General features: G+C 40.7%; 1 protein-coding gene across 1 annotated transcript in view; it reads right to left on the bottom strand.

The window, feature by feature from the left end:
* tll1 (tolloid-like 1) overlaps positions 1–25,796 on the bottom strand; it is a 63,044-nt gene that overhangs the window by 33,423 nt on the left and 3,825 nt on the right. The window contains exons 3-4 of the mRNA XM_071505610.1: positions 19,346–19,644; positions 17,108–17,586 (exon numbers count right to left, since the gene is read on the bottom strand). Of these exons, the coding sequence (XP_071361711.1) occupies positions 17,108–17,288 (181 nt within the window). The 5' untranslated portion in view covers positions 17,289–17,586; positions 19,346–19,644. The remainder of the gene's footprint in view (positions 1–17,107; positions 17,587–19,345; positions 19,645–25,796) is intronic.

The raw sequence follows: 25,796 nt of genomic DNA, 5'->3' as shown, positions 1-25,796 counted from the left end.
TTTCTTTACTGACTCAATGTTTCCTGTGTAACCCTAATCTCAAAGCAAAGGAGTGGTTACTACGGACTTGGTGGGAAGCCCAAACTTAACACATGCCACACTTACTTTTTAATGTCTTTGAAATGTCAGGTGTTCAGTCACACTCGAAGAAAGGCTCAATTTTTAATATTTATGTCCTTTTACTTCAAAAATCAACTAAATATGTCACCAACAAGGAATCGCAGCAGTCAGTGCACCATGGACCATAATGTTTCACAGTTTTAGAAGTGAATTCTAGGTCTATAGGGGAGCTGTAATGACAAATTTCAGCAGGAGTAGTAATGTACATAAGACCATATGGACCAGTGCAAAAGGTGCACAGTGCTCATAACAAAACCTCTCTTTGAACCTTGCAATCACTCTTGTTTCAGTAAAGTATATCTACCAAAACTGCAACATGTAACACTAACACTCCATATCTAGAGTATCTCTCACAGCCTCTAACAATGAACAACTGAACGATAATCATCACTAAATGATTAGCTGAGCAGAGTTATTGCCCTCCACAGGGACTCAAGACACTGATACATTAACAATGGCAAGGGAGAAGCTTGTCACTTAGCTAATTAGGATTGCCACTAAAGGAAATGGGGGGTCAGAGTGCCATTGTGCTCAACTCTGTGCTATTGTTGGAGAGAGGAGCAAACCACAATGACCACAGATGGTTTACAAATCATGATATCAGATATAGACTAGGAGTGTGTGCTGTTGAATGGTGGTGTATGAGATTTTGACTAGATAGATATGAGGATAATGTCTGATCTCAAGGGTGGAGCTGCTGTAATCTATTTATTATTATGTATAATATATCTAGTATGTAGACAATACTGTGTAAAACTGAGGGGTTCACTCTAAAACTTAAAAAGAATGTGTGTTCATGTTTAAACAATTACTACAAAACATGATACGTTTTTAATAAAATGCTGTTTTTCAAATGCATGTAGCATTTAAGCATTTTAGCAATAGCATTTAGGACACACAGGTAGAGCATTACTTAAATGTTCTACCTTTTATTACAGGAACAGTTCGACAGCTGAATACGCTTAATTAGCTTTCTTGCCACTATACCACTATAAAATCTGACACAACAGTCAGTAACTAACTAGCTTAACTAAGCATAAGGACTGGAAACAGTGGGAAAAAGCTAACCTGGATCTGTCCAAAGGTAAACATTAATACAAAGAAAACAAAAGAGATGATATGTGTTAATTAGTGAAATTTAGAGGAGCTGGTAGGCAGATTGTTTCCTTTACACAGAGCCAGGTTAGCTGTCTCTTGTGCCATGCTAAACTAAGCTAATTGGTTGGTAGCTATATATTCATATTTAGCACACACATATGAGAGTGGTATCAATCTTTTCATCTAACTCTTTGCAAAAAATGCAAATAACTGTGTTTCCCAAAATGTCAATTTCAAACTTTTTTTTTTTTTTTTTTTTTTAAATCAGGGTTACTTAAAAAAAGAATTCAAGCTGTGCATGTGAAAAATAAAATTTCAAATGAAATGGTGTTGTCTTAAATCTTTATGGACATCTGTGATGTATACATGCTTAAACATTGTTCATTTATTTATTCATTATTCATATGAACCTACTATTTCATGAACTACTTTTTTCTTGATTTATCAATTAATTACTAGTCTGTAAAATGTCTCAATAGTAGGAAATGACCATAAAAAAAATTTTAGAGACCAAAGTGTTCAACTAATAGTTCACGCCCCAACCTAAAAATATTCTATTTACTATAATTTAAGACAAGTAAAAGCATCGAGACAAAGATTAATTGTCTGTCATTCTGTAACTCATCTGATGACATTCAACAGAGCATTTTGTAATTATAAAATAATTATAATGTATCTGCACAGTACAGTGAGAGTGAACGAACATGCTGCTGACATACTTTGACCGACAGGTTTCTGGAAATTCCATGAGCAGGTGAACAATCACACAGGTGGTACAGGTGCAGCTGTAAACGCAGTTCTATCCAACCCGATGTCACCATTGGCTGTATGATTTGTAATGTCACCACAGTGTTTTGTGACACATTTTGGCACTTGGGAAACAAATTACACAATAATTAAATGTGCAGATGTAACGAACTTTGTAGTAAAATTAAAAATGTTTCTCTTTTGTACTTTTTGATGTAAGAGATTTGAAAAAGGCTGCATTCAGTTTGAGTTGAAAAGTATATAAAAGAGGTTTATTTGATTCTGAAGTGGTTTATGTGGGTGTAACTTTGCTATATAAAGCAACAAAAATAACAAAATTACGCCGGCATTTGCACTAAGATGTGGCCTAGACAGGCTCTGGTACAAATGTTATTTCTGACGCCAAATTGAAATGATTGGCAACAGACGCTCGACAGACACTCCCCACGACTGCGCCCTCTGCATAAGTAGTGTCATAGTGAGCCACAAAAACTACCAAATGGTTTCAAAAACTCCACTTACACCTTAGGAAACTGCCACTTCAAACACAGAACATATCACATTACACCTGCATTTTGAAATGATATTCCCTCAGCTTTTGTTTCTGTTTATGGGCCAGTGTGTTTGTGACAGTGCACTGACTTTACACTTCTAGTGGTTCTGTATATTTCAGGACAAGGCAAAATACAAGGACTAAAAGTTTTCTAAAAAAAAAAAAAAAAAGGAGCTGACACAAGCAAAAATACAAAGCGAGAAGAGGAGGGAGAGTACAATAATAGTAAGTTTGGCCCATTGATTGTTGGGGTCTTGTTAATCCATAGAGATACCATAAATAGCCCAAAGTCAAGCCAGTGGGTGAGGAGGGGTGAGGACAGTGAGGCAGGGAGATGCAGGAGGAAAAGTATTGATCCAAAAACCCCAGGACGTCCCAGGAGACCTACATCATGCTGACCAGGGCCTTACTGCATGCCCTTCAGCAGGGGCACTGCAGCAAACACACGCACACACACTCCAGCACACAGGGACACACACACACAGGAGTAATGCACCAAACACAAACTGAGAGGCAAACTTCTTTCACACGCATCCAGCACCTCCCACCATGCTGGCTGTTTGGAGAGCGAGCAGACCAGTTTGAGTCGTATTGATCAGGTTTTCTAGGCAGACAGGACTAATGTCGGCTTTCTGCAAGTTCACTCTGCAGCCTGGTAACAAATGTCAAACATTCATGCACCAGTGGCTCTGTGTGATTGGAGGGAGGATAGAGGGCTTGAAAATGAAAATATGCATATGTGACCACACTCATTCTATTCTCGGAAACATAATTTGCATCTGAACAATACAAGAGTATATAGCTGTTATTTGTTCAAGCCTAAGAGCACACATGAGTCTGATCATAATTTTTTTTCTGTACTTAACTGTGATCTGTTAATAAACTGATAAAACAGCAACGATTTATAAAGTGCCGATGCAGTAAAAAGTGTAAAACAAGTAAATTGAGGAAAACATTTTGTTTAAACTAAATTCTCCTTTTCATTTTTCACATGTTCTATGTTTTTGATCATTTTAAAAGTACAACTAGTTTGCATCATTTTTGTTATTATAGCATCTATTACGTTATCCTGATGGCAAAAGTTTTTGTTTTTAAAAACAGAAGGACAATCTCGGTGACGATGTGTGCTGTTTTTGAGTTGCTTTCCGTCTTTTATGGTTCACGTTTTTGCAGGTTCACAGCTGGTGAATTTTAATTGGTTATCATGTTGATGTTGTGGGTCTCTCTCAAACTACCTTCCATGATGTGAACCTTGTTAAATCTGGCACTATCCAGACTCCATCACTGTAAAATATTTTCTTTCAAACAGATATGTGCTAATTTAATGAGTGTTCCTACAGCTGAACTGTTTTTTATCTATGTTTTTTGCCATGTACACATTTAAAATCTTAAACATGAACAATATTGTTTATCATTTCCCTTGTTGTTATTACCTGTAGATTTAGTGGCTTTTTCTTTTCCTTTTGACATTTTACAGACACCACAGTACAGTACAATAGAGAATTATGCACTGCTTAGTTTTGCATTCATGCTGTAGTCAGTGGGGTGTATCTAACACACACACACACACACACACACACACACACACACACACTACTCACTAAGCTCCTCATTAAGCAAATATAAGGTCACACTGGAGGTGGGCTAAGATGTGTGCATGTGTATGTGTGTGCACATGTGTGTGAACACGTGCATGTGTATGAGCCGATCCACTTGTGTGATATTATTATAGTGTATATAACTGTGACTGTGAACGTACTGTGATATTAAAAAGAGATTATCTCGGCCCTGTTGGAAGATTTTCTCCAAAACTAATCATTGTGCAGGTTTTTTTAATCCATATTAACACTTTGTGAGCAGGTGCTGCGGTGTAAGCTCACAGTAAACCGACGGTGCTGAAAACAGCCATGATGAGGCAAGGTACCAAAAACACAGGCTCAAAAACTGTACAACACATCAATACACACGGCAGACAATCCAGCTGAGCATTAAAGTGATACTCTACCCAAAAATCTTTTCACTATGAAACATTCATCCCTCTAAGATGGAAAGGTGGTTGTAAAAATGTAATTTACGATAATAATAATAATAATAATAATAATAATAATAATAATTTATATTTATTTATAATAATACCATTATTTATTTCAAGACACCAAAGGAAACGTTCCAAAAATTTTACAAACAAGGCAAAAACAATTAAATGTATATAATAAAACAATAAATACATAGTGTATGTTTCACAAAGCACCAGGAAAGGCCAGTCTAAACATGTGAGTTTTCACTTGTGACTTAAAAGAAGCAACAGATGTGCACTGGGGCAGACCCTGAGGGAGAGCATTCCAGAGGTTAGGACCAGCTACACTAAAGGCCCTGTCACCCATGGATTCTGGATGGGGGAGGAGTGAAGAGTAGATGGGCATCAGAGGAACGTAGCGATCGAGTAGGTTAATAGGGATGGAGAAGACTGGATAGGTAGGGAGGCACCAAGCCATGGAGAGATTTGTAAACGAGGATAAGTACTTTAAGATTTATGCGGTACTTAACTTGGAGCCAGTGCAGTTACTGAAGGGTAAGGGTGACCATGTGCGACATAAGTCTTGAAGCCAAATTCTGGACATACTGAAGTCTATTTAACCCCCGAGTAGGTGCAACGAGGAGAAGGGCATTACAATAATTAAACTGGGATGTAATAAAGGCAACAGATTGGGAAAGAGAGAGGTAATCTAGAAACATTCTTCAGATGGAAGAAGATTTCTGTTATATCAAATAGAGGCTTTGTTCACCTTAAATTCACAGCTTTTTCAGTGGATTCTCCTCGTTTAGAAATCAAGCATTACAACGTCGATAAACTTTCCAAACTTTCCTACCCTGCAGCATGTGTGGACAGTATGGTCCAAACAGGGATATGTTTTCCATAACATACCTAAATATACCACCACTGTCTCATTCCTATCACATGACCTTGTGGCACTGTGCGAGTAGCCTCGTCATCACGTCCTGCTCTTCCAGTGGTCAGAACCGCTCTGTCCCAGGTCACACTTTTAGCCAGCCTGATGAACCTACCCCCTAATCTTTTGTTTGTCTTATATCCTGTTCCAGTTTACTTATTGGTTCCCGGACGCATCACTTAAACATTTACTCATTCTGTAAACAAAACCTCAGACTTGAGTTAGCCTCAGTAGGTATTACTGCACCAACTGGCTTAACATTCCTCTGCTTCCTTTTGTATTTAATAAATGCACGAGGCTGAACTCATATCAGATTTCTACTCAGCCATATCTTGTTTTGTTTAATAGGATATGAAGCACGAGCCCAATGAGCCAGTGAGTGAAGTAGGATGCAGCCGTTCTGGCCAGTGGAAGAGCAGGATCTCTCTGATGCTTCATTCACGCAATGCATTCAAGCGTTATTCCAAGGTGGTTAGCCCTATCGCTAACCTCACAGTCACGCCAGGTGAACAGCCTAAATTAACTACTTGTTATGCTTGTTGCAGTTCATTACCAAGTGAAATACAAACAAGCCATGAATGGCTGCTATAAAATTAGCTCAATGGATTGTATTAGAGTTACATTTTTCGTTTTATTTTTCATAATCGCCAACAGCGCCATATTAGCAGCCATCCTGCCATCAGTTTATTGACATGTGTGCTTTTCTTTTCTCTGAATGAGACATATCATTGTTGTCAGAAATTCCTGATATCTCCAAATCAGAAACTGACGTGAGCGTTTTTTCCCACTCAGTGCCAGTAATGACACAACACGCACACAAAGCAATACATGCAGGACCAACAGGGTTGTTGAACATGCAGGTAGAATGCAGAGACAGGGATAATACAAGCCATTCACCAGGAAGAACAGTGATATTGGGCAACTCTGCAAACACCTGGATTATTAAGACCATGACATTGTTTTTTATGAACATTGACAACTTTTTTCCAATTATCATTTTTCACAACATGTGTGCATGGCAACTGTAATATGGTTAAGGTTAGGGAAAGGTCATGGCTACAGTTAATATAAAGGTGAACACTGATTGCAGATCTATGACTCCCAGCCTTCATGATGAGAGCTCGACTCTCTGCTTTGGCACGTTGGAAGTGGACGTACATAGTGAGGTTTTGCAAATCGTAGGGATACTGAGCTGAATGATGCCATATGAGTGGTTTCTATGAATGTTTTATCGCTACTGGAATCCAAAATAACTGCTGTGAAACCAAGCTGTCCACAGCCTCTATTCTCCATTGTGAAGGAAACACTTCAGTCAGCACTTTAAACTGAGATTACGGTTTATATTTTTCTCTGAGACGATGGAATAATGATGTGCTACATCCCTTTCTAAGGTGTTGGAATGTGAAGAGATGCTGGAGTCGGTAATGTCACTGGTCAGAAATGTGCTTTTAGAGAAAAAAATAAAAAATGTAGAAGCTTAGTCCAAGTTCAGAAAGTTCACATCCCCACCCTCCTGACAGCCTGTGTGTAAAAGAGAGACAGAGAGAAGAGGAGATAATCTCAATTCCTGTGACCTAAAATGAAATAATCATGAACAAAAGAGAGTGTGTGTGTTTATGTGTGTGAGTATGAAAGACTGAAGAAAACAACTGAACTGAAACCACAATAATAACAAACTTTACAAATCACCAGTAACATGGACAAGCTTAGTTTTGACTTTTATTGCCATTTTTCTTAAACAGATGTTCAGAGTACATCTGAGGAGTTAAAGATAGTATCTCTGTGATGTCATGAGTCCACAAACTCTGAAACAAACAAATGTTCAAACACTAATCATACGTTTTTAAAGGCTTAAACACAGTCCTAGACACTACCAATTACACACCTCTACACTGACACATCACTGTGTTTACCTCCAGCACAGTGTGTGTATGAATGTTTGTCTGCAGACTAGGGTAGGCAAAGTTTCTTCATGCATGAACACAGATATAAGCAGATGGGAGAGCAGTGAGGCGGATAACTGGACATCTCAAACGACCTGGAAATAAAGCCCAGACTGATCATAAACAAATCCAATTAACAGGAATATACTGTCAGACTATCATTAGTTACCAAGTAGAACTATTCATCTCTTTATTTAAAAAAAATAAATCACCATAAATAAAATGGCTCTGGACCAAAAACACAAGAAGAGAAACAGGATGTAGAGCAGCTTTTGGGTTACTTTGCAAATAAACAGTCCCTGTGTTGCACTGTAACTGAAATAAAATGATGTAGATAATTATAATATTCGGAGCAAGGTAAAAGGAACATCTGCAACTTCAAAAGAACTACACACTTAAATGGTGGTCCGCCACATAAACTGAAGGGGATAACAGGCAAAGAAATGTTTGGTATGGGACAAAATAACATAATATCATATGACACACACACACACACACACACACACACACACACACACACACACACACACACACACACACACACACAGAGCACTGGTGTAACCTCCTAATCACATTACTGTGACACTGAGATTCTTCTCCAGCAGGTCATGGGTTTGGCCAGACATTGAGACGGGACACGATCATGTCTCGATTTACCATCAGGGTGCCCTGTGTGTGCACCCAGTGGCCCAGCTCGCCTACAGGCTCTAACAGGTACAGAGATCAAGTTGAAGTTCTGTAAGAGCATTATTCTTGTGAAAATGGAAGACAGTTCTGTTCTGTAAATCATCCACTTGATGCATCAGGTGCAACTGCACGTCTTCACTCATTCCATTACAATTTTTTTTTTAGGTTTGATCTCACATTGTTGTCAGTATAAATACTACAAGGAGTACATCTCAGATTGTGTGATATTTGTGTGATATTTAACCAGTTTCAAACTGTATTAAAGTGGTGAAAAGTTTCCTTCTAGAGGAAGATTCTTACAGTTTCCACAGATATTCTGACATTCTTTGGACAGTTTTCATATCGCTGGTCAGGTATTCCCGCTTTCATTCACAACAGGCCTTTTTCATAGCACACACTTTAAAGCACAGATGTTACCAATAACATGAATGACAGCTCCATCCTGTCCCAGTCAGTTATGACAGTGTGACAGTGAGTCAGCATCCACAACAAATAGACCTGAGTGTCTGCAGCTAAATAGAATTCAGCTGATTTCCTACAGTGACATGCAAGAATGTCTTTGGTGAAAAAGGCTTTCATTGCCAGCTGCATGTTACCACGTAAGGCTGGGTGACGATGGTTGGGTGTACCAGTGATGCTGACTGCGAAATTTCCTTTGACAGTATGATGATTTACAGAATTGTTACACCAAAGTTCGTCATTTCATTTTTTTCAATCAGAAAAAATTACAATTTCTGTGGTAATACGATGAGACTTATCATAAATCATAATGTTAAGGTTAAGAAATCTCAAGCCACATGCTTGTATTTGTTTCAGAGTTGTGCCTTCTTAATCCAAAACACAGCATAGCATAACATGTAGGATGAGTAACACTTGACATAATGCTCTTCCTATGCTATACTTTCAGCAAACTTTGCAAGCTTGTACATCTAGTGTAAAGAACAGGCTACACACTGGTCTAACACACAGCTGTCTGGAACCAACAGATGCTGTTGGAAGCAAACAGAAACTTGTTTGCTTGTGATGTTCCAGTTGTTTCTTGCCTGTATCCCAGTTGATTTTGTTTAATTATGTAAATAGATAAAGAAATCTCAAAAGGAAACCATGTGTAGTTTACCAGTGACTGTGTAAGCAATTCTCTGAACTATAATGCATTGAAATATTATGGCCAGCAGTGTAACACCATGTGGTTGATGTTGCCACTAACAGAGCCTAGTTAGTAAAAATAAAGTGGGGATGTTTGTTTCAACTGTTATAAAAGCCATTGTTTTCTCATTGTGCATCATCTGTACATGCAGTATTGTCTTTGCACATGTTGCAAAGACCTAGCTAAAAGTGTGTAGCTCTGCATCACAGCTGGGTTCCTAAAATACTCGGAAGAGCTTAAAAAATAGTTTGACTGTAAGGAGAAGGTGACTTTTCCCAAGCCAATAATGGTTGTTTGCGAATGGGTTTTGCTGCTATAAATACCATCAGGAAAAGCTAGGTGACATAAAAGCACCCAGACATTTAATAATTGAGCAATGCGAGGCAGGTGGGCGGAGTGACGGCGGTGCTGACTCATGGCTTCTGCAGCTCCGGAACAATGACGCTCCAAAACAAACAGTCGGCTCTCAGCACGGCCGCAGAGTTTGTGCTGAGGCGGGAATCCTGAGGAAGACTTCGGAAGCTCAGTGGCAGGAGCACTCTGCTCGGGAAAATCCTGTTTAATATAATATGAGTGAGACCGCTCGCTCTCTCACTAACACACACACACAGAACGCAGCCACAGTGTCAAACACACATACATACACACATTGCTCTAGTTTCCTTCCTACCGAGGAATGGGGGAAGGGGTGAACAGTAGCTGCAGCTCGCTGTCACGACATGGTGGGCTTCAGTCTCTGACTGAGAAGCTCCAAGCACACATTGATCATACATGGGCACAGGCACACACATGCACCTGTTTAAGATACACTTGGTCCACTCATAGAATACTTCAGTAATAGTTAAACCTCTACTGAAACAACTAGAAGACCATCTGACGGTCACTAAAACGACACCTGCATCCAGAAAAGACCAAAATACTGGTTGTGTGTTGTTTCTTTGAAGCTTTCCTTCAACAAAGTGAAGCTCATAGATGATACATCCCGCAGCCTACATCCTGCTTTAGTCAACACCAGATCTTACTCACAACATTAAAAAAAGCTGTGTACGGTTCACACAGTGTTATCACAAACATTTTTACATTTTAACCAATCGTTTATGAGGCATGTAATATAGAATCTAAACATTCTTTTGCACTTTTCATTTACTTTCTGAACTCATGAAGGAGTGTTCAGACTAAGTGCAAAGTCAATTCTGTGGTGCAAATGTGTAAAGTAAACAAAGACGTGTTCACATGAACATGTGCAGATTCACTCTACGGCACAAACTGAGGCAAAGATGTGCGAGTTGAACCTTAGATAAAAATTTGTGTTCAACACAACACTATATGACTCCACATAATCATGAGGTACAGACAAGAGAAAGAGGAGAATATCTGAGCTGTTACAAACACGTCTGTTGATAACTCTGTGACAAGTGCATCTGTTTCAACACTAACACTAAATCGGATGTGTCAGTCTGATGGTCTTCTTGCTGTCAAAAGTAATGAACTTTAAAATGCATCCTTAAATCTCATATGTTAACTAACTACTAGGGCTGAACAATATGCAAAAAAAATCCTTACTGCAATCACGATATGAGTCACGGTTTCAGTTGGAATGATGGATTTTGCATTTTCATTTTCAATGAAAATTCTTTTTAAATGATGACAACGTGATTTTTGCTCTGGCTTGTACCAAACAAGAAGGCACCTTACGTCTGGAGAATATGATTTGTAGGGCCGTAACATTTATGATGCTAACAATACACAACAATCTCATGACACGTTCTACTGTTATCAAAAATTTTTAGCTCCTGCTATTTGGATATTGCACTTGGCCATATTGCCGTTTCAATTATATTTTGATTAATTGTGCAGCCCCACTAACTACCTCTGCACATATATTGAGACACTGAACCTCCATAATGAAACCCTAACATTGTCCATCCCTACTCTCCACCGAGAATTAGCAACAGAATTTTATCTGCAAATCACATCAGAATGAGCTTCAGCTGAACCACTTCATGTAGGCAGCAGTGCGGAGGTCGTCCCTCAAGTGGAAGGTCCTGCTTCAAGCTTCACAAGGAAACTGTGATAAAATGACACTTAAGTGCTCATGAACTTCACATTAAATCACTATGAACTCTTTACCTGACTCTCAAACCCATCAGCTATACCCTCTTATCTTTGAGGGTCACAGGGAGGCTGGAGCCCATTCCAACTAACATGGGGCGAGAGACAGGGTACACCCTGGAAAGGGTCACCAATCAGTCACAGGGCTGACCATTCACACCAATAGGCAATTTAGAGTCACCAATTAACCTAACCTACACCATTGCCATACATCTTTCAATTTTCTTTGAAATCATAAGAGCTCTGACAGAAAATCTTATCCAATCGTTGCCAAAACTGCAAACACTGATCCCCTGTTGCAGCATCCACTCTTATTGTATGTCCTGGGCTGTAACATCTGACCTCAGAGATGTAGGTCCATGAGAAAATATACATTATGTGTTGTACATACTGTTACTATACATTCCTATAATGCACCACTATTGTATTTGAAGAACAGAACAAGCAGTCGGTCTCTTGGGTCACTCCTGAAGAAATGGCCCCCAGCTTCACTCGGACACTGAGGTTTGTTTAGCTTTCGCTCCGTGTGTGAGCATTTTATGAGAACAGTGATTTGGAAGGAAGCATGAATGACTCTTGAGTGAGCGTAAGAGCTCGTGCACATCTGTATGCGTGTGTATGTGTGTGTGTGTATGTGCGCGCGTGTGTGTGTCATCTCCAGCTGAGTAGCAGGATGCAGACAACCAGGAAGAGATAAGCGCGGGTGAATGGATGGAGCTCTGCGTGTGTATGTGCATCAAGTGTGTGCGTATGTGTGGCTGTGTGCGTTCGCATCGGGAAATCACTTCACAAAGGCCTGGAAGTGTGTGTTCTCCTGTCTACCAGCGCAGGACTCGGAGGAGATAAGGAGCAAGCCAAATATTCCCCTTGTGTTTTCCCAGCAAAAACAGGAGGCGGAATACCAACCACTCAGACTGATGCCACAGGGTCAGGCCTGGAATGAGCCGCGCTTCCACTTCTTATAAGCTGTACACACACACACTACAACACAGCCACCAAATCTTTACACACCGACAACTGTATGGGTTGATGATAAGGATGCAACTAATAATCATTTTAATTTGTGGTTAATCTGTTCAGAAAACAGTGACACACTTTAAACTGTGTATCCACAGACATCTAGAAATTTGCAAAGTCTGCATGTACAGACTCTAACTGATTCATTTGTGTGTGCATATATTAGACCAAGGCATCTTATGTTTACTTTTGTTATTTCTTCCCTTTTGCATGGTGGTGGTGGGACATGGTAGTGTAGATGTGCGATGTGTGTAAGACCGTATAAGAGAATGAATATTTAGAGTAACGTACATACAATTATTCAATAAGTATCAGGTGAACTGTTGTGTATCTACACATAAATTGTGACCATATTCATGGAAAAATGAAAAAATAGTCACAAACAAAAAAAGGAAATAACCATTACAAGTTCCCAGAGCCCTGTTTAATTTGCCTGTTTCATCCTACGACACAATGCAAAAGTATTCAATCTGCAATTTTCTAAACCAGAGGAATCAGCAAATCCTCACAAGTGAGAGGATGTTAACAGTTTGCTTAATATGTTGGAATAAATTAAGCAGTTAATCAAAGATTAAATTGATTGTTGATTATTTAAACTTTACAATATTATGAAGGAATTAATTAAGACAGCATGAATGAGATACACATGGTCAGAATCATGGAAAGTGTTCTACCATTCTATGGAAATTGAAAAAACTTACTGCAGATAAGGACACTGTGATTTGACCAAAAGCTCCATAACAGAAACTAAATGAACCTTTATATAAGATTATTTTCAAGCGGTTAATTTTCTGTCAGAAAACTCACAGAATAATCCAGAAGCCATTTCAGCACTAGTCCTCACACTATGTACATGCAGATTATACAAAATTATATAAAGTAACTAATTCAGAAGCTTGTCTTGATATAAGAAAGTGCAGATGAAAGTGAAAATGAAAGTGATTAAGGTGAATGAAAATTAAGTGCATATTAGGCAAATCCAAAAGTTAGGTAAAGCCCATTAGTCTACTGGTGAATTCAGACTGAGCAAAAAATACAAATTAGAGACGCCACAAAAAGTTAATTTAAGGATGCAAACAGATCAAGGTGGTGTGAACTGCCATGAAGACATTTCTCCAACTGAAGACAAACATTAGTGGCTGTCCTGTGTGACTCAATTAATGTAGAGACAGAAGCAGAATTAGAAGTGTTAGAATAAAAGTTTTGAAATGTATGTTGTACACAGATGTGCATGTTGTTTGGGAACAGTAGCCACAGCCAATGTCTGTACAGTGTATTAGGGAACATGTCCCTTGGTTGTTGTTCCAACTGGCATGAATAAATGGAGGGAGACATTTTATTTGCATTTAATCTGAACAAAACATGCATACCATGTGACAATGATGTTCCCCGCTTAAGTCCAGACAGGGACCTTTGCCGCATCGAACAGAAACAGGTGTCAATTATAGACAGCTCTGAAAAATGGGATTCTCATGTGGATGTTTGCTGAAAAAAATCTGAGCATGTCAGCATACAGTGGCAAGAACGAGAATCCACTGGAATCACCTGGTTTTCTGCATTAAATGGTCATAAAATGTGATCTCCAAGTCACAAATATAGATAAACATAATGTGTTTAAGCCAATAACAAATATACAGTTATTGTTATTGAACACACCCACTGAATATTCACTGTGCTGATGAAAAAAAAAAAGTAGGTGAACCCTTGAATTAATACTGTAACTGGTCAAACCTCCTTTAACCAATAGCCTGAAACACATGCTGATCAAACCTGCACCACGTTCAAGAGGATTTTTTTTCCTTATAGAGCTGCCTCAGATCAGCTATATTTGTAAGATGTCAGGTGTGAATGTTTCTCTTAAGGTCGTTCCACAGAATTTCCTCCTCTGGGGTAAGGTCTGGACTCTGACTGGGCCACTCCAACAGGAGGATTTTCTTTGTTGAAGTAATTCTGTAAATCCTTATTCGGTTATGCTGTGTCACTCAGCTTCTTCTGAGCTTCAGCAGGTAGACAGCCACCCTGTCCATCTCTCTGGAATGGCAAGGTGCTCTTTGGCAAACTTAAGGCATTTATACTTGTGCGCTAGTGTGTCTGCATCACTCTGCAATTACACCGCCAAAACTCGTAGTTGGTGGTGGGGTTTCTATGCTACTTTGTGTTCACTTTAAACAATGGTGACTGAAACAGAGCAGATTATGTTGGAGGTCGAGTTAACAAATGTTGGCTAACACTTACTTTTACTGAAATTACTGCAACGCAGGAGAGAGACAGATGTGTACAACCGTTGAACTGACTGAGGCAGAAGGAGTGTGAGTTTTCGCTGCTTGTCTGGCCACTGAGAGACATAGAGCAGGCCAATCACAGTCGCTGTGGTCTGCATCGCCATGGCATGTAGTCACATTTCTAGAGAAGTGCATGTCAGGCTATGGCACAGAGTATGCCACACCTTTGCCGTACCTACAGTTAATTCAACTCAGAAGTATAACTGGCCTTTAGCTGGGAGATCTACTTTTGCTGAGGCATGTTTCACAACAGCAGATGTTTCTTGTGAACAGCACACTCAAAATGTTTGTATTTGTTTTTGTAAAAGTTAAATTTGCTCCAACCTACCCTTTCAGTCTGGTTTCACTGGGTGCTCCCTAGGTTTGATAACTCCTGCCTCCAGTTAGCTTCTGTTGATGTCCAGGCGAGGGGTTCGCTTACTTTTTCCAACCTACACTCTGAATGTTTAAATGATGTTTTCAATATTTTGTGTGCTATAAGTTGCAGTAGGTTGTGTATGTTCATAATTATAACTAAATGCAGGTGATTCCAATTCAGGTAAATCCTTTTTCACGTCTTCATTCCTCATTCTTTCATTTCTCGCCACTGTAAATGCATTCCTTATGTCCGCTGATATTTCCAGCAAATAAAAACACAGCATGTTTTCTCACTCCGTTATTTTAACCTACAAGAGTCGCTCAGTTACTCAAATATATGTAGACTGACTGTCTCCCTGTAACCTGCCAGGCTCCCATCCAAGCACACACAAACTCACAAACTCACTCACATACACACACACACACACACACACATGGTAAGAGTTCTTAGCATAACTAAAAGCCACAGAGTCATGGGACTGCAGTATCAACATAAAAATCACCCACACAGAGATCACTGTAACATGCACATGAGCAAACACACACACGCACACACTGGCCGGTGTCCAGGGTTGTCAGGTTTGTGTATTTGGTATGTGAAGAATGCGTGTTGGTCAGTGTGTGGACGTACAGCACTCTGGGTGGAGTCCTTATCAGTCCAACGTGTCATCACAGACAACATTAAGTCCCATTAAAACACACATGGACGTACGTGTACACAATCACATATGCACATGGACACGCCAAGTCAAAACGGGTGTAACCAAAACAAGAATCTAGGCTTAAGAAGATGCTTACTGGTCTTACAACACAACGATATTTCCCTTGCAATTCTCTTGTGCACACAGAAGGCAAAGTGGTGAGAGGAGAGGAGAGGATTCCTCCACCTAACATGTGATGTAACATGTCCAGTATCAAAAGTTGACAATGAATGCTTGTTTATTTTGGCAGATATTTCCTGATCTAAATCATGACACATTACTAATTTTAGCCTGCAGTTTATTTAGGCAAAATGTTTGTATAGCTGACCATGTTTAGACGAAACACACTGATGCACTGAGAAATTTTGCATATTTCACTGAACTAAAAAGGATTTTTACATTCTTATGGTACTAAAGTACTGATTTAAGATATTGGAAAAAGTATTGTTCTGGTGCCAGTACAGAAACTCAGGTACTATATGGCACCTTTGTAAAACATTTCAGATTTACCCAGCCCTTGGCAGACTAGATTAGCTAGATGACACCAAATCGCTCAGTCAAGGCGCACAATGTTTACTAAAGAAGTAAAGAACGGAAGGTTACTTCAATACAAGGACTGTGTAAAATCTTAAGTGAATCTTCAGGCTGAGTGTTGAAAGTATGAGTTCATTTGGGTGGAGTGCGCAGAGACATCAGACATGACACAAAGATCTATAATATACTGTGGGGGGAAAAAACTGCTTTTTTTGATGTACATGAAGTGCCTGAAATCAGTGTGGGCAGTTTGTTGACACAGTGGACAGAGGCTATTATAATGTAACTGCATGGATGTTGCTTCTAACACACAGACACACACACACACACACACACACATTTACTGTATGTCTTCTGGGACCAAACAGCTGCCAGCCTGTCATTAAATCCCTTAAAAAAATTTATCACAGTGTGTGTGTGTGTGTGTGTGTGTGTGTGTGTGTGTGTCAGCGCATGTTTTGGTACAGTTCAGTCCAGCTGTTTCTCATCTTGGTTGATGGTTGATTTAACATCTGGAAACAAGCAAACGCACACAGATACACACTTCCACGCGCACGCATTTTCGCCACCGTCCGAGCACGCGCTGCATGTGTGGGACCGCACGTGGCACTCAGCCACAGGATCAGCCTGGACTCGCCGGGTATGAAGGCTGGGGACAGAGGGACATCTGGACCGGTGCGCGCACACACACACACACACACGCACACACACGCGCGCGCGCGGGCGCTGTCATCTCTCATACACGTGCCCCCTCAGTAAAAGGTTAGGTTTCCTTTTTTCTCATGTTTTTTTTTTTTGTTTTGTTTTGTTTTGATAAAATAATTTTAAAACACACAGTAAATAGGCTTCAGGACTCACCAGCTTTGCACGGGTCTTTGTAGTCAATGGTCTCCGCTCTCTCCTCTTCATAATAGTCATAGTCTGGCTCCTCGTAGTCGAAACAGTTACAAATAGTCACTTTGCCCCAGAAAGTCAAGCCGGCAAGCACCAGCGTGATCCAGCGCATCTTAGCGGCCAGTGCCGAGGGCACACGGTCCATCTGAAGACTGAAATAAACGAATAAAGGCCGCTGCTTGTCTCCTCTGCTGTTAGGAGATGGTCAATCCACTCTCTAAAGAAAGCATCGGCAGCAGGAATTTAACGGGTCATTGTGAAGATCGGGCTCCTCTCTGACAGTCTGGCTGTGGATCCTGTAGGCTGCTGGAAGTTACTCTGCCGGGCTCTCCTCCATGGTCAAAGTACGCTGAGGTATCTGTCTGCCCGCCCCGGTGCCTCTCGGTCAGCAAAGTGGCCGCTGAGGAGCTCCGCTGTCCTCCGCTGTGGCTTCGCAGGTGAGGCTGCCGGGGGACAAACAAGAGGGAGAAGCGGTGAGGAGATCAGGAGCGGATGATCTCCGAGCGTAAAGACGCACGACGGTGTGTGTGCTGCTCTCACAAGAATCATCCGTCTTGCATATTTCCAACCAGCACTGTTGTCTCACGTAGTGTGATCTCTCTCTCTCTCTCTCTCTCTCTCTCTCTCTCTCTCTCTCTCTCTGCCCCTCTCTCTCACTCGTGTCCGGTGGTGGTACTGTCTCTCTCAACCCCAGTCAGTGCACCGCCTACACACACATACACGCCCCCCCCCCCCCTCTCACACACACACACACACACACACACACACACACTCAGACCGCCACATACCTGCACTGTCCGACCCAAGTGGCGCATATAAACGAAACTTTCATTGTCTTCTTTTGTCTCTTTTCACTGAGTATCTGCATCTAATGTACCCCCCCCCCCCCCCCTCTCTCACACACACACACACACACACACACACATAGAGAGAGAGAGAGAGAGAGAGAGAGAGAGAGAGAGAGCGCAGACAGTAGGATAACCTAACAACGAGTGTAAACTTCAGAGGAGGCGCACTGATCATTACAGGTTATTGGACCTCATCTCACACAGTAAAGTGAACTTACAGTAAAAACCGGTAGTGGTAAAAGTAACACGGCGGTTACAAACTTGAAACTTGCCTGTGGGTTTTAGTAAACCCCCCCCCCCCCGCCCCCCCCCACCCCCCACCCCCCCTTAAAGACCCGGTGCGTAGTGGGTGTTAGCGGGTTATTAAGAGGAAGGTGCCAAGTAGGTGACAGCCAAACCATAAATGCCCAGAGGTAGGTTACTACTATGTAGAACAGGGAGCCTTTATAGCCATGACATGACAAGTCAATCCTACTCCCTCTCTTCTCCTTATTTTCTGTAGCCTGCTGGAAAGACAGAGATGGAAAAAAGACTTAAGGTTATATTAGTTGCAATTCAAAACAATTAAGCTTAATTAGGCTTTGCGAGTAGAAAAAGAGGCGGGCCTCTGGCTTCAGCAGGACGGACACCATCAGTTTAGCAGTACAGATCACGATTCAGGCGGGTACACTGGCTTTCCCGTGTAGGAGCCTGACTGTAGCCTTACAGTGCAAGGTGGTAGAGAAATAGAGCCTAAAATAAACTATGGCAATCAGTGGGTAATCATCATGGGCCACAAAGGCAGAATGATTGTTTGGGGAATGTTTAAAACGATCATCGATCAATTACTTTAAAGCAGTAGTTTTGTTTCTAATTATAGTATATATTTTGTTATTGTTTTCTGAAAATATTTCCTCCCCATTATGCCATAGATAGATAGATAGATAGATAGATTCACCTATGATGTCTTCTCTAATCTGTCATAAATACCCTTGCCAGCAGTAGGTCAGTCAACAACAGATGAGTGAATTGAGTTCATGTGGGTTCATCCTCCACTGCATCCCTGACACCCACACGCAGCCCACAGTGGAGCAACTTATAGTTTGTGTGTTTCACTGAACGAACCCTAAAAACTTCAATTTAAAGACCATATTGTTTACAGTCAGTTTAACTTGGCGTCTTTTCCCTAATTTTGCACGGACTGCAAAGTTGTCAACAGCCACCCATAATCTCCCCAGTGCAACCTACACGCACACACACACGGCAGTAAAAATAAAACAGCAGCAGTTGTTGACAGACAAGCAGTGCAGCCTGTGAACACCTTGCAAAGGTAAATCCTCCTGAGACGAGTTCACCCTGCGTCTCCGCAGCTTACCTGCTGCGTTTACCTGCCCGGGGCGCGTCGGTTCGCTGCGGCGTCATGAAGCGACCCATCATGCTTCAAATGCAGGGATCTTCTCAGGAGTCTCAGGGGGCCTCCGGGAGCAGTCGGTACTGGCAGCTCCAAACGTGCGCGTCTCCCACCATATATTACCGGGAGATTACCGGAGCGCTGTCTCTGCCGCTCCCGACTAATCCTGCCCTCAGGGAGAGGTAGCGGCGCGCTGACGTCACTCTATCAATCCAGCAGCAAGCTGTCCACTATACACGCCCCGGGCCACGGACACAAATCCCCTGGAGGCACACACACACACACACACACACACACACACACACACACACACACACACACAGTTTGTCCACTGTAGGTTCACACACTCCTGATTTTCGCTCCAAAAATAGGTGACAACCTGAACCTTTATTTTATAAGATGAAGGATGGTGATACTGACCACTGAATAAGGAAAAGAGCATCAGCAGTTATAGTCAAAAGCTGACATGGTTTCTTTCTACAAATATCTGAAAGTTCATACTGATGTGAAATTACACTGGTCAGAAAATCTGCAGCCATGCCTGAGCTTTATGAGCTTATGGGTTAAATGCTAACATCAGTAAGCTACCATCCTCACAAAGACAACATCAACATTCAGTTTTTTTTAGCAGGTAGGCTATAATGTTTACCATATTCACTATCTTAATTTAGCATACTAGCATACTAATATTTGCTTATTATCACTAATCACAAATTACATCTTCGGCTGATGGGAACGGCATTTGTTCTGCAGGTATTTGCTGATTAACCTAAAAACCTAACATAAAAACTTGACCTGATGTTGGCGCTAGATGAAAAGTCAGGAGACCACCAAAGTTGATTCCCATTCATCCTGAGGGGGGCGTGCATATCCTTAACACATTTCACAACAATGGGTCCAATATTTATGGTGACATTTCACTCAAAAGCACAACTGTAAACATTAAGTTGGCACTAGAGAAAAGGGGTAATACCATCGTACCAACATTCAAATTTTGTGCCACTGTGACAAATAGGTATTGAAATGTGCCATGATGCTCCACAGAAAATATTAGAAAGTTGTTTTCAACAACATTGGTTTCCTTTGTTTGTTGGGTTTCATTTGTATTGTTAATTTCTAAGGTTTCATTTCATATTTATGACTTGTTTCATTGGTCCCGTTTACAAATAAGCTACATAAATAGATAAATAGATAATTAATTAATCCCCAGAGAAATTCAGTTGCACCTCTTATCATCTGCCTTTTTATTTATCAGCTGATCAAATAAATACACCATCATTAAATACACTACATTTAATTTGTGGCTAGGTGAGTTCCTAAGCCCGCTAATGTCCTTTTGGAATATGTGTTATTTTGTGTGTTAGTGTTATTACTGCTGCAGCAGCATTTCTTGTGTCTCGTTTGTTATTTATTATTGTATGCATGGGCAACCAAAACTAGAAACGAGTTTACAATCTGGAGATTAAACAAAATAAACCAAAACTTGAGGTGCTGTGTAGAACAAACCTTAATACCACATTGCGCGTGTTTCAGTGTGTATCTGTGTGTGTGTGTTTGTGGTCTGGATTTCCCTCCTGAGCAATTACTAATTAACACTGGCGAAGGCATTGAGTGGTGTTTGGGCCTCTCCAAACACTTACTGTACCTACTTGTGGTCGCCCTCCAGCCAATCTATTCAGCAAAATGCTTCCTTTTTAAATAGGATCCAGCTATTGAGATTAATGCTGTGTGCAGGTATTTGTGTCCCTATTTAAAGCATTTATCGATCAGTGCGTCTCTGAAACTCTGAAAGTACCTCGCCAGCATTCTGACCCAGCACACTGACCACCTCCCTGAGACCGCACACACACTCACAACCCCACACACAAATCAGGAGGAACCCTCAATCTGAGCAGCGGCCCCTCGAGACTCCTCCGAGTGCTGTGGTCTGCAGGTACTGGAGCACTACTATTAGCTTTGTTTTCTTCAAACACACTTTCCCATCAATTGTAAATGCAGCAGCTCAACTCCTGTACTGTACTTGTTTAACTCAAAAGGTACACGCTGTCCGAAATCTGTCTTTTGAGTAATTGAAAGGTGTTTGTCAAAGTTGGTAGCTTTCTCACTAATATTTGCTGTAGCTATACACTGAATTCACAAAGGTGCAACAGATTTCAACAATGGCCAGTTTTTACTCCAGAGAAGCAGTATCAAAACCAAACCACAACGACAGTAAAAGTTCTCTGCTGCTCATCCATGTGTACTACTGTCCAAATACAAAACTCTAAGAATTTCGCCAAAATATAACTAATTACCAGAGCTGTGGACTTGAGACTGGACTCAACTCAAGATTTGTAGCTGTGCTAAGCAGCGTTTTTAACAATCAACAATGCTCAAATGACTATCTGTAATGTGCAAGGGATCACTCATAGTAACGAGCAGCGCTAAGGAGCATTTTCAGAGCATTGTCTTTCAGCTTATTGTTTTGATTTTATGGCTACACTACTTTTCTGTTTCGGTTCAGTGACACCACCCTCATCAACCTTCCAGATGCAGTAGGCAGCTGTTTTAACAAAAAGCTGGAATAAAGCCACTACTTGCACACCACCAGAAGTCTGAAAGTTAGCCACTAACTGGTGAACACAGTAAAGCATATATCAGATGGTCAATTGTGAATTGAATATTATCTTACACCTATAAGAAACATAACTCCAAATGAATGCTTATGATGCTCTGAATGGGCAACTGTTTGCCAACAAGTTTGGCACATCAACTCTATAAGGTAATATTTAAGTATGTATGTAAGTCTGTGTTGTGTTTACAGCTTGTTTTGCTGCCCCCAGGTGGCCACAGATAAATACATAAATAGTGCAGCTGCAAAAATGAGGACTTGGGTCTTAAGGAACAACTGAACAGCAGAATAAAGTCCTATATTTCCTGAGCTCTGGTGATTTACCTTCTCATCCTGCTGCAGTACTGTAGAAGTGTACTTAAGGGTGTGCAAATACACTGTGATAGCAGCGAGTGTGGTTACAGGAGCACCAGTGCACAATTCTGACCACACCCAGCCACACCCATCATTGGTACAGGGTGTGGACACAGAACTGAAACTGTGAACCAGAGAGGGCGGTGAAACGCTGCATTTCAGTCCGATATCACTGGGACTTGGACATCTCAGAGATTTGCTTTACTTGATGCTTGATTCACAAAAAAAAACTAACTTCAATTTGTGACTTGAGAGCAAAAGCATTCTAGTGTCAGGGTTTGATGACAATAATAAAAAATAAACCCAGAAACAGACCAAAATGCCCTGAATGTTTAATTATTAGGCCTACACAGTGAGTTGGACTCAGCTGTTAACACAAAGGTCAATGGTGTGTGATTGTAATGGTTCACATTCAGAGACCTGAAAATCTTGCAACTGAATTCCTTATGAAGACTTATGACTTGATTTAGACTTGCCCTCAAGGACTTCACTCTTGAAAAGGGACTTGCTTTGACAAGACTTGACACTTGACTTGGACCTCTCAAAATTTAATTAACTGCTCAGCTAAATACTCAACCTCTGTGTTATACTCTTGCAGCTCTGAAACCTTTCAAGCCTACAGCTATTTAGAATAATCTTAGCAATTTGTGCAGCTGTCTTACTCCTCGGACCAGTGTAATCACGTTTTAAGCAGCAGTACGCTCTCACAAGGGGAAATGAAACACAAATGGATGGATGGAGGGATGGACTATTATCCTGATGCATTTAACTCCATTCACACAATTACCACAAAGTCCTTGTTAATCTTGTTAATGGGTGACTAGGATCAAAAAAAGTTGTTGAGGGATTCTTTGGTTTATTCACCAGCTCCACTGAGCCTTAAGGGTAAGATGAAGACCTATGCTAGAGCATGAGTTCCAATCAATGGTCACTTACCATGCCTTCCCAACTTTTCTTACAGGACATGCTGTACAAGACAATCAGTGAAAAGAAAAAACTTGGACAGCTGATAAAAGATTGGGACAGAGGAGTCAGAGCAGGCAAAGGAGGGAAAATGAAGACAAAGCTAAAATGATAAGAATACCTGAGGTAAGAAAAAAAGGAAATATTATGTTTTCTCTCAGGCCTGCTGACTGTGATAGTGTCTTAAGTGTTTTATGAAATTCCCCCAGCGGGAGCAAAGAGGTGGCCAGAGACATCCATCACCTTTTGGCTAAAACGCCACAGGAAGACAGTCTGCTGACACCACAGTGGAGCACAACAGAGGTTGATAACGCTTGGATATTATTTAGTGGCTCCAAAATTGTCTATGCAGTTTAATTTCTTCATCACTGTTAACAGGATTGTACAGCTTTTTTTAAGCAAGTCATTGTGTCACACCTGCAGTGAATACCTGAAGGTCCAGTGTGAAAGTGGTTTGACTGTATTATAAATGATCTCTGTTACTAGGGGGAGCACACACACATATGCACAAACACACTCTCAGATACTCATACAAGCTATGTGAAGTAGTCTCTCCTTAAGTAAACAAAGAGAAGAGGGAAGACGAGGTACAGAGAGGAAATCCTCTGTTTAAATGCCAAGCTGTGCTTGCCATTCTCTCTCTCCTGTTCTTATTTCCTCTTTTTTGCACCTCTCAAGGCTCAGATTCTCCACCTTCATCTCTCCTCCGCTGCCTGTTGTGTGTTCGTGCATGTTGCCGTGACTGTGTGGGTGTGCAGGGTGCCAGCTCGGGGCTCACATTCATGATCCCGGTTGTGCGTTAAGAAAGATGACACGGACCAGTTTTGTTTTCATGCCACCAGTATATACCGACAGGGCGGAAAAGGAATGAATGCAGGATGCATGCTGGCGTGAGAAGACAGCAGCAGCTGCAACAAGAAAGAGATAGAAAAACATGGAGAGGAATAATGGAAAGGATGACAGGGAATATGAGACGGACATTGCTTCAGTGACAACAATATACAGTGTTCTTCTGATAAAGAGCGTATTGTAAACTGGCAGTGTTCAGAGGAGCAGTTGAATTAGACCCTTGACCTTTTACACCCTGATAACCTCTAATCTTCGCTAGTACTGATATTACTACAGTATACAATAAAACTGAGTACCCTCCTGAGCAATATCACTAAAATGTTAATGATTCATGATTCTGCCATCTCACATTAAGTGTGTTATCTTTGAGTTGAAGTGTTGGTGTTTAGTTAAGGCTAATTGCATGAACAAGGTTTTAGACTGGGTTGCGTCCAATGCAACATGGCTCCTCATAGTAGGAAACTGCCTGAACAAGTGAGAAACCAGATTGTGACACTTCATAAAGAAAGAACAGGGTTGCAGCAGTGGTTAGGAGGTACAGCAAGAGCTATGCCACCAACAACAGAAGGCACTGTGGTCACCTTTGAAAAGTGATGCCACATACAATTCACTGTTAACACAACTTTGCATTGAAAATCAGACAGGTTAGTACTTCTGACTTGGCACAAGGATTATCTGTGGAAGCTGGTGTTTCAGTGAGTGATTTGACAGTACAAAGGACATTGCATAAAGTCAACCTCACAAAGCTGCATAAAACTGTAAGATTAAACTTTGCCAAAGAACATGAAGCACATTCTTTGGTCAGATTAAACTAAAATAAACTTGTGTGTGGATCAGATGGAGTCCAGCATGTTTGGTGAGGACGTCCCAAGGGACTGCACAGTCTCAACTGTGAAACATGGAGGTGGGAGTGTGTTAGGATATGTAGAGATGACATTTTATAGACAGCACTATGAATTTGTAATTACTTTTGTCATTTTAGTGATATTGACTGGGGGTGTACTATATGTCGATTTGAGTATCAATAGGACACTGAATAGGATTATTACAAAAATTAGAATCATTTCCTCTCTGTCACTGCTCCTTTGCATGTGTGCAATGATCACTTTGACAAGATGTATTCTGTGTTGTCTCTATACTTTAATGAACAATACACCCAATAAATATTATTGTTATTTATCAGTAAATGTGGCCTGTATTGTAACATGCATGTAGCAGATAATTAAAAAAGAAAATTTAAAAAATGATAGTAGATTAACTACTTTCAATACTAAAAAGTGTCCTTATCAATTTGAGCTGCAACAATTAGTCAATCAATTGATAAGCTGAGCAACAGAAAAGTAATCTGCAACCATTTTGATAATCAATTAATTAGTCTTTCTTCTGACTAATTACGACAAGCCTCTCAAAAGTGATGATTTATTACTTTTCTTTATCATTTCTGATTATAAACTGAATATTTTTGGATGTTGAACTCTTGGTCAAATAAAACAAGCAATCTGAATACATCGTCTTAGGCAGCGGGAAATCACAGCAGGCACTTTTCACTATTGTCTGACATTTTATAGACAAATTGATTAATGGAAAAAATAATTGGTAGATTAATTAATTCAAAATAATCGTTAGTTGCAGGCCCAG

This window comes from Trachinotus anak, unplaced genomic scaffold (genome assembly GCF_046630095.1).
Source record: "Trachinotus anak isolate AG129_WGS33_773 ecotype Australia unplaced genomic scaffold, CSIRO_AGI_Tana_v1 ptg000019l, whole genome shotgun sequence".
NCBI lineage: Eukaryota > Metazoa > Chordata > Actinopteri > Carangiformes > Carangidae > Trachinotus > Trachinotus anak.
This window is presented reverse-complemented; position numbering and strand designations above follow the sequence as displayed.